At 41.3% G+C, this 10,247-nt stretch overlaps 1 protein-coding gene across 1 annotated transcript in view; it reads right to left on the minus strand.

Annotated features, from left to right (window-relative positions):
* The window catches only part of Dio2 (iodothyronine deiodinase 2), an 11,399-nt gene extending 9,186 nt beyond the window's left edge, over window positions 1-2,213 (minus strand). Inside the window, exon 1 of the mRNA XM_031357094.1 lies at window positions 1,741-2,213. Within this exon, the coding sequence (XP_031212954.1) occupies window positions 1,741-1,962 (222 nt within the window). The 5' untranslated portion in view covers window positions 1,963-2,213. The remainder of the gene's footprint in view (window positions 1-1,740) is intronic.
* Window positions 2,214-10,247: the final 8,034 nt, after the last annotated feature.

The following is a 10,247-nucleotide window of genomic DNA, read 5'->3' on the forward strand; positions in this document are numbered from 1 at the left end:
ATATATATATATATATATATATACACACATGGGTAAAATTCTTCAAAAATCACCTTTACATTCTTCCAAGCAAACACCCATCGTCTTTTAACAATCAGGCATTTTAATATACTCAGATCAATCCCCTAACATTCCATATCATCTAAGACATAGCTATACTTGAGGGGATTGACTAATCAATAATATTTAATATGAAGGTACAACGCCCCAGTCCTCTAAGTTTTGACACCTGAAGCATGCATAGGAATGTCACATCCTGGGTGCACATCTGTAGGGATGGCAGGATCTCTCAATATCTCCATGGCCATACATTTTACTTACATGTATAATATCACTGAGCTTTAAATACCAGAGCCTCCAGGCATCCTCCCTATCCTGACGAGAGCATTCTTTGCTAGGAAGAGGCTTGACACTCAACACTCCCTCCACAGAACCCGACGGGACCTTCTTTAAGTTATTCGAAATAATGATGCCATGAATCACATGGCAGTCACAAAAGGCATTTTTCTTCCTCAACATTTGCTTTCCAGTGAAACACCCTGCTCTGGACTCTTTATTTTTATTTCCCTGGCACCTGGATTTATTTTTCCACTGTTTACTGGGGAAGGACTCCTTCCCTCCTCCTCGGCTCTTCTGAGTTCCCGTGAGGATGCTTACCCCTCCACTTGCTCCAAGAGCAGCACTTGCTTGAACATCTGGCTTCACTATTCCTTCCAAACACTCTTCTCTGACAAGCTCTCTCAGTACTACTGGGAACACCTTCCCTCTTTTTATAGAAACTTTTTTGTCCAAATGCATTTATTCTTCCTAATACCCAGGATGCTTCAGGAGCCAAAGGGATAGAGGACCATACAAAAGTATTCATTCCACTTTACCCTAACAGATATGATTTGAAAATGTTCCCCTAAACATGTCCCAGTAGCAGAAAGGCAGGAATACCAGAAGTTTTCACATCCGTACACCTATCACTCACTCTGGTGTTTCAAAAGCTGATGGGAATACACTTTCTTCAGGTAAGGGAGGTCACCACTCTAATGTCCAAGGCCTGACATCGGAATGCACTATAGACCCATCACTTCTTTGTATGGAATTTATTTGTAGATTCAGCCTCACACACAAAGTCTGGATTTCTGACAACCTATCCCTAGATCTTTCTTTTGCGAACTGGCACTTAATAACGAGGAATCCACAAATTCCAACTAAGTAGGTAGCTATGCTCAGCTTGCTCTTATTTGTTTTTACCTCCCTAAGAAATGGAGGAGCTAGAGTGAGGTCACAGCCACCACCATCACCACCTCCTCCACCACCACCACCACCACCTCCACCACCACCACCATTCAACTCTAACCATTCCAGCTGAAAGAAAACACTATTCAAACTTTCCTCCTACATATCACACAGTCTCCTATAAAGCAAAGCAGCAAAGCAGCAGAAACCGGCTCATATCAAAAATGCAGAATTCTGATTTTACCTGCGGTTGTTTTATACCCATAAACTGCCAGTTCAGTGCAAAGCAACAGCAGCCTCCTGCTGAAGTCACCCAGAGCCCCGTTGGCTCAGTGTCTGTCACTCCCAAATCTAACCTGTGCAACAGGTGTCCCAAGTGGCACTGAGACTCCCTGGAACATAATCACTGGAGAGGACACCCCAGATAGGACTCCCCACGGCCAGCAGCCCCACACCTTCCAGACCCCTGGCCCTGAGACCCAGGAGAAGCTCGGTGGCTTCAGCAGCTCTCACCTGTTTGTAGGCATCGAGAAGGAAACTGTTCCAGACGCAGCGTAGCCCTTCTGAGGTCAGCATGCGCCTCCACTCTCCGCGAGTGGACTTGGAGCGGCTCAGAAGCAGCGCCACGTGCTTGAGCAGAATGACCGAGTCATAGAGCGCCAGGAAGAGGCAGTTGGAGAAAAAGACTGGCAGGATCTGCAGGGTGATCAGCAAGTCTACGCTGAGGAGTCCCATCTTCTCTGCCTCCTCCGTCAGGCTCCTGTGCACTCTGCTTCCCCAGGCTCCTTCTTTTCCCAAAGGAAGGTGGTGATAGAGAAGTGGGGGACCAAGGGAAAGGTTGGGAGGGGGTGAGGGAGAGGGAGAAAAGCTAAATTAGAAGGAATCCCAACTTGTCTCTTCTTTGAAAGAAGCAGGAATGGAAAGACCAAGTTCAGTCTCTGCAGCCCAGCAGTTGGAGTGTACCCATCAATTCATTCAATTCCGAGATGCATTTTTCCCCCAGGATTTAAGATGGTTTAAAAAAAAAAAAAAGCACCACCAGCAGCAGCAACAACAACAACAACAACAAAAACCCTGGCGTGCCAGCCCCTAATCCAGTTTACCCCTGTCAGAGTCCGTTAAAGACAGGAAGTTCTACTTTCATTTCCAGGCACCTATGAGACTGCAGAGATGGTAAAAATTTTCTTTTAGCTTTTCATGTTCCTTTAAACGCTGTCTGGCTTCTTGCACTGCCAATTTCTTAACTGTGCTGTAAGGGTAGGGGTTGTTTGGTTTTTTTGTTTTTTGTTTTTTGTTTTTTGTTTCTTTCTTTCGCTCTGTCTTTACTCCGTTGTAAACATACTTTCTCTTCTCCCCCTCCCAGCCTGTCTCCCTCTGCCTGTCCTTTCTCCAGGTTCTCCAGGAGCGGCTGTCTCTGCCCCCTCCCTCTGGCTTTTTCCTCTTTGCTATCTTCTGTCTCCGCTGCAGAGTGCCTCTCTCTGCAGCCTAGTGAGTCTCCCTGAAGCCTTTTATACATTCCCTGGCTAATTGCTGCAATAGAGAAATGAAAGCCTAATCTTGCTAAAGATCTTGACGTCATTGAGAAAGAGGGCTTTACTTTGGCCAGGAGTGCAGTGAGCAGAAAAGCAAAACTCTACAACTTTTTTTTTTTTTTTTAAGGAGGGGTGGGGAAGACAGACAGTGGGGTTTTGCTTTGTGCTTTAAAGGGAGAGAAAGAAAAAAAAAATACCTTTGACAAGTCTCAGGAAATGCTTCCAAACTTAAAGAAAACTAATTTGTAGATTAATATGTTAACACTTTCCTCTGATTATCATTTTTATTAACTTAGAAATTTTGTCAAGAAAGATTCCTGGCAGGCAGGTAGAAAAGAGAAAGAGTGAACATAGATGCTCTTCTCTCCATTAAATAAAAAAAGATATCAATGCTCCTGTGTGAGCTTTACACCTTTATACATGATTTTTTTCCACCAGAATTCATTCCTGGGTGTTATGAACATATTTTCATTTGCAATCTTTATCAAAGGGAATAGAAAGTAAGTTTTGAGTTGGAGATGTTATAAACTATTTGAGACCACCATGATATATCTTTAAAGATTTTTCCCAAACTGAATACAAGTATTTTTGGTTTTACTAAAGCTTCAATATAACAACAACAACAACAATAACAACTAACCTTCCAGCCATGGAATGAGCTGAGCGACCAAACCTTTCAGTGTCATTTTCCTACAACACTGATAAAACAATATTTCCATTCGTTGGCATTTAGATCCCAGGGGACTGAGAAACTGATTATTTATGAGAATCTTTTAAATTCAGCCCTTCCATTAACTGGCCAGAAGCTTTAGGGAACCATTTATTTTGCTTGGGGAAAAAATTATAAGGAAAAAAAAAGGCTGTAGGTAGTTAGGAACTATATAGGTAGTTGGGGGCTATATAGGTGGTTAGGAGCTATAAGTGGCTAGGGGGCTATAGGTGGTTAGGAATAGAAACAAACCACGAATTGGCACCAGATGCCCCTTGGGCCTCAGTGGACTCTCTTGCCTTTTAGTTCCCAGGACAATTATTTAAACAGATACAACCTGGCAGTCTCCATCCCTACCTCCTCCTACTTTCCCTCCATCTCTTACCTAACAGATCACCTCTAGGAATGACATTTTTCTGAGAGTAGTAGTGACAATTATAGACACTGGAGTGGAGGCATAAATTTAAATTAAAAGTCAATTAGTTGAGTTTTCTATGTGTACAGAGTTCCCATCAAGCACGAACTGAACAGTAGATGGAAACAGGTGGTCAGTCTCCTGCTCTTCTATATCTTGGTCCTAGTCTCCAACTCCATATTGACAGGACTGAAAAGCCTAGACAGAACTCATTCTTTGTAGAGAGCGTGGGCTAAAATCTGCATATGGATGTATTTTGTTCAGCTGGCAGGATGCTTTTGAAAAATAGTCCAAGGAGAGAGTAAGCTCTATGTGACTCCCAACTCTTGTCTTCTCTGCACAATGCTATCTCCTGAGCACCATAAGAATCCTGGGTGGGACATGTTCAGCTCAGTGAAGATGTTCTGAATGAATGAATACCTAGAACATGTAGAGGGCTCAGCTTTGCTTCACACTAGGGGGCGCCATTCACTTACAACATGACATAGTGGAGAGGTGCCCTGGAATTCTAAAATGAGACAGCTTTTTGCATGGCTGCTCCCCAAAGACAATGGCTCCCTACCATCATATTTTTTGTTTTTTCCTTCTTTTCCTTTCTTTTCTTTTCTGTCCTGTTCTTTTCTTTTGCTTTCTTTCCTTTTCTTTCCTTTCCTTTCCTTTCTTTCTTTCTCCTTCCTTTCTTTCTATCCATTTGTGAGGTTTTAGTGTATATTCCATTGGCTAAATTTTCAGAGGAGACTTTACATGTTTGAAAAATTAACATAAACCACAAAATATCTCTCCTTGGACCAGCATGTGCTGTTTGCCAAAAGATATTACTCATAAATACAGTATTTGTGTGTTCCTCTCTTTCAAACTTCTCAGTGCCTTTATGGGAGGAAAGAAAGGACAAAGAGAAGGCGATGACTAAGATGACTAAGGTACCTTAGTTAGTGTAGATGAGAACACTTCAATTCCTGACAAAGTCCATGGCAACTAGGATAGGAGGTATTCCCCCTCCCCCCATGAAATTTCTACTCACTGCCCAGCCCTGAAAATCTCAGCCCTTGCAGAGCTCTCCTGAGAAGGAGAAAAGTTAACCCATTCATATTCTCAAGACCTACAATGTGATTGGAATGGCTTCTTAAAAAGGATTGGTGGGGGGAAGTCAGAAAATATTCCCTTTTCAAATGTAAAGTGCGGAATAGAAGTACTTAGAGATCAGAATTAAAACCAGTGGGTCACATCTTTTTTCTTTCTTTTATTTGAGATTAGAAATGTCAGAATGAAATTGAAATACATTACAATCCTCCAGAGCTAGGTCTCTTTCTGCATGTGGTTCCCAGCGGCTTGTTCTGATAATTTGTGATATTTAGCATTTTGATCTTCAAGGGATTTAATCTTTAAGTCACAGAACAATCATCACATGAATGAAGGAAAGTGGGTCAGCATGGTTGGAGAGTCAAGTCCTGTGAGATGTCTCCCTGAACTCTATACCTCACTATTTTTAACAGCTGTTTCCCTGTTCCTGATTAGGTCATGGTTCTGAGGATCAAAACCTCTTGCTGAGGTATTTTACCTTCTAAATTGCAACAAGTAACTGGTACCTAACATCTATTTAATATTGCCCCGACATGATCTCTGAGTTCAGATTTCACATCACACTGAAAGGGCTTGGATACCCTCTCAGTCATGAAATTGTCCTGAGAAGTCAATACACTAACGAAGCGGGTACAATACAGCACAGGGCATGGTGGTTAAAGTTCACTATACAATGTTTGACACTGGTTTTCATTTCCAAAGCCAGGGCCCAGGGAAAAACATTCTAGGCCTTTTTAATTTGAACGGAATCACCATGAAACTGTTTAAAATTTTCCCTTTTCATAGTAAGAGTGTATCATATTGAGATATTGACTGCCTTTGCTTAAATAAAAATAGCAAATTAGAAGTCTTCCTTTAGTCTGCTTGCTCCTTGGCTCTTCAACTGACATTAAGAAAATGAAGTCTGGTGACCTGAAAGCTAACTTGATATTTTGGAGCCTGACAGAGACCTCTTCACTTCCCTCGTTTTCATTTAAGAAAGGAAGCAAATACCCAAAGGACTTTCCATATAGGCAGTTCATGCCATGGACATTCAAGCAACCTTGGTTTAGAGAATTATAATCCAAGAAATCATTTATATGACTTGTCAAATGCATAATACACATGAGATTTCATCTTTATTAAGAATCTGTATAATAGGGCTGAAGAGATGGTTCAGTGGTTACGAGCACTGACTGCTCTTCCAGAGATCCTGAGTTCAATTCCCAGCAACCATGTGGTGGTTCACAACCATCTGTAATAGGATCTTATGCCCTCATCTGGTGTGTCTGAAGAGAGCAACAGCATGCTCACATAAAATACATCTTTTTTAAAAAATCTGTAGAACAAATGCAACAATTCAAATACCTATGGAAAGGGAAAATGTGATGACTAGGGTCTTACAGATCATGCTTTAAGATATACTTCACTAAATTATATAGTTCTGACAGAAAAGATCACAAAGTGCACAACCTTCTGTTTCTACTTCTGGTTGTACCTGAGAGAGCTGAGATGCAAGGTTTCTACCACATTTCCCATGGGTCCATCCTTTCTGTAAACACAAGCATAGTTTCTACCTGCCTGAGGTGAAATGTGCATCTCAATGGACCACATGTACAGTCCCAGAGTCAACTCTGACACACCTTAAACAAAGAGCTGATGTCAGGGAGGCAGGCACTGTGGGAGGTGGGCAATTCTCTCCCTATAGCCCTCCTTCCCTAGTTCCCTGGCAAATATTGGCCCATGGGAGGCATTAATGTATTATTCTTCTCTCAGGAACTGAGGCTGCTCATTTTTCAAGGCCACCTACCTCAAGCAGAAGGGAAGAGGAGGGGAAAAAAGAGAGATAGAGTACAAGGAAGAGGAAAGGAGAGGTAAAGGTGGCAGTAAAGGAATTTGGGGAAATGCTGGCTCAGTGGGTATGTTCTGTAGCTATTGCTGTGAGAAAATACTATGACCAAAAACAACATAGGAGGAAAGGGTTAATTTTATTTTAAACGTCCAATTGATAGTTCATCTCTGATAAAAGTCCAAGTAGGAATTGAAGTCAAGAACTGAGAGGCTGGACCTGAACCAGAAATCATAGATGGAGGCGTCCTTTTTACTGGCTTACTCTCCTTGATTTGTTCAGTGTCTTATAAAACCCAGGAGCACCTGCCTTAGGTACAGCACTGTCCACATTAGACTTACCCCACCATTAATCAAGAAAATACCCTAATACTTGCCTACATGCCAATCTGATAGAAGTATGTTCTCATTTGAGGTTGTTCTTTCCAGACAACTAAGGTTTGTGTCAGGTTCACACACACACACACACACACACACACACACACACACACACACAAACACACACACACATACACCAAGACAGTAGGTAAAGTGCTTTTGGTGCAAGCAAGAGGACCTTGTTGGAACCACAGCACAAGCACTGACGTTAACATACCCCAGTGCTGAGCAAGTAGATCTCTGAGGCTCAAAGCCAGCCTAGCCTAATTAATAAACCTAGGTCCCAGTGAGAGACCCTGTCTCAGAAAAACAAGGTGGATAGCGTCTGAGAAACAACACACAAGGCTGACCTCTGGCTTCATGTTTTCTTACACATAGAAGCACAGAGCATTTATACACATATAAAAATAAAGTGGTGGGATATAGAAAAAGGAAAGGCTCAATGAGTTACCTGCAGAGGCTGGCACAAGAAAACCAATTAATGCCAATTGTCTGGATGCCTCTTGTGAGGATGATAGCTGTCCAGAAACTGGAGTGCAGCCACCATCTCATTTCAAAGAGGCCACCAAACAGCTGTTAAGAGGCAAGAGTGTTCATTTGCTACTGACCTGGTCTGTATTAAAATTGATGGCCACTCTCCATCCCTCACTATCCAAACATCCCCAAGTGCCATGAGGCTCTCTGAGTGTTTAATTTAGAGAATTATTCACCTCTGGAAATATCCAAATTGTGGGATCCTTGTGAACTGGGAGATCACAAGGAACAGAGCAGAATACTGTCTTGTCATGATGTGTGTATACTCCTCCAGGAGAAAGAGGTCTCAGAATGAATGATTTGAACTCACGCTCTTCTGTAAGTATGATTTGATCATTTAATTTCCCCAACCTCCATGACCCAGTAAAATGGACCAAAAGAAACAACGGAAAATGGCCAGAACTAGTCCATCACCTTTGGAATAACTTTCTCTTGCCCTTTATTTCATTCCACGGCTGTTGGAAACCAGCAGATGATGTTCGGTTTTCAAATAAAATAGGTCATTCTTTATAAATGGGTTTATAGCAGCTCTTAAAAGAATTGATTTACATCATCTTATTCATAGTGCAGTATATGAGCACATAGTATGAGAAAAGATGTGGAGATGCATGCTGGCTCATACCACTCTAGAGGCAGTAGAAGGACTTGCTCATGCTGAGAGTGAGAGATGCCGAAGCTCCCCTTTCAATCAGTAGACATTAATACAAAGGGAAAAGCCAGATGTTCTCGCTCAACTTCAGTAGACATGGGAAAGCTAATAGAATTAATTGTATCATGGGAAAATAATTCATGTTTGTATGGGGATAAATATCTGCAATGAAGATGATTATAAATGAGACACATTACCAAGAGAAATTATAAAAACGTTGCCAATGGACTGGTTCTTGAGGTAGGGAGGAAGGTTAATAAGATAATTCCTCAAAAACTCTCTAAACCTAGGGTGCTATTAAGATAATGGTTTAGAATAAATTACTGTACCATACATGCATAAAACCATGCAACTGGACTAATGGCAGAATATGATATTCATAAATGGGATTTTTCACTTCCATTTCATTTTTAAAGGCTAAGTTTTTATCAGATTAAATGAATATTTGTGCTCTTCTGAGAACTGGGAGACAAGAAAGAATTAGTGTGACATACAAGGACAAAAATCTAAGGCATGAAATGCAAATCTAGTTTGAGGCTACACTTGTTCATTAGATAGATGCTTGGAGTCTTTTATCAAAGTACAATCACTTAGCTAAAAGATTACTTCCCAAATAGATGTATAAACAAATTTCTAAATAGACATTTTACTTTCTCAGGGGACTACTCTGTCATTTTAAAGATCCCAATAAATCTTCCTTCCTGAAAGACACTGATATACTTCAAGATTTTTGCACTAGTAATAAAAAGTACACTAACCTAAGAGCCTCAGAGAAAACACCACTGCTGCTTCCTGGGAATGTTGAATTTTACACAATGATAGCATGCTGTCATTACTTTTGTTGTTGATGATTTGTATTTTTTTAATTTTACTGCTTATTGAACCCATGTGTAGACCAGGCAAGCTTTTATCAGGAAGCTATATCCTCAGTCCTTTTTTTCTTTCTTTTTTTTTTTTGACACAGGGCTCCCCAAGTTTCCCAGAATAGAATTCATTTTGTAGCTCAGGCAGACCTGGAATCTGTCTTCCCCTACCCCCAACCTTCCCATCTTAGCCTCATCAGTAGCTGGGATTACAGACCTGAAGCCTGGCTCATTAAGGGATAGTATTCTCTGATGGGCTTCAAATCATAAGACCCACAATTTATCTCTGGGATAATGAAGCCAATGTAATCAGAAACAGGCCTCTGTCTATCATTTTTCTCTCTGTAAAATGGAGCTAAATTGTTTCTCAGAGTGTATTCAGTGTTGATAGAGGACATACTCTTAATTTACAGAAAAGTAGTTAAAAGAAAAGCCAACGTATGATGTAGGTGCAGACTTTCTTAAGTCAATTGATTCCTTATGAATAAATTTTCACAAAGTTGGGGATGGAGGAGGGAGAGAAGAGGAACAGGAGGTTGGTGAGAAGGAAGGGGAGGAGGAAGAAGACAAGGAGGAGGTGTTAGTAGCAAGCCAAACAGGACTTCGCTATGAATTATCAACCTGTTCTTGCTAACCTGATGAAAAGTTTGGATCAGGAAGTTAAGAAGAAGAGGAGGAGGAGAAGGAGGATGAAGAGGAGGAGGAAGAGGAGAAGGAGGAGGGAGGAGGGAGGAGAATGAAGAGAAAGAGGAGGAGAAAGAGGAGGAGTACCTATCCCTGAAAAAAGTAGGAGTCGGCACCATACCTGAGGAATGACATAACAGATCTGAATCTCTACCCCACCTCCACTTTAAACTGCAACTGAGTATAAAATCCCAGAAGTCATTTCCCTTGACAATACTTTGCAACTTAACCTCTTCTCCATCATCAAAAATGCTAGGGAGAAAGAAACGTGTCCAAATATCTCTTACCATGGAGGGTAACTCTTCTTTTAAATTGCCTAGACCCAAGGGGAATAGGAAGATTTCTAAAA

The sequence above is a fragment of the Mastomys coucha genome, unplaced genomic scaffold (assembly GCF_008632895.1).
Source record: "Mastomys coucha isolate ucsf_1 unplaced genomic scaffold, UCSF_Mcou_1 pScaffold6, whole genome shotgun sequence".
Classification (NCBI taxonomy): domain Eukaryota; kingdom Metazoa; phylum Chordata; class Mammalia; order Rodentia; family Muridae; genus Mastomys; species Mastomys coucha.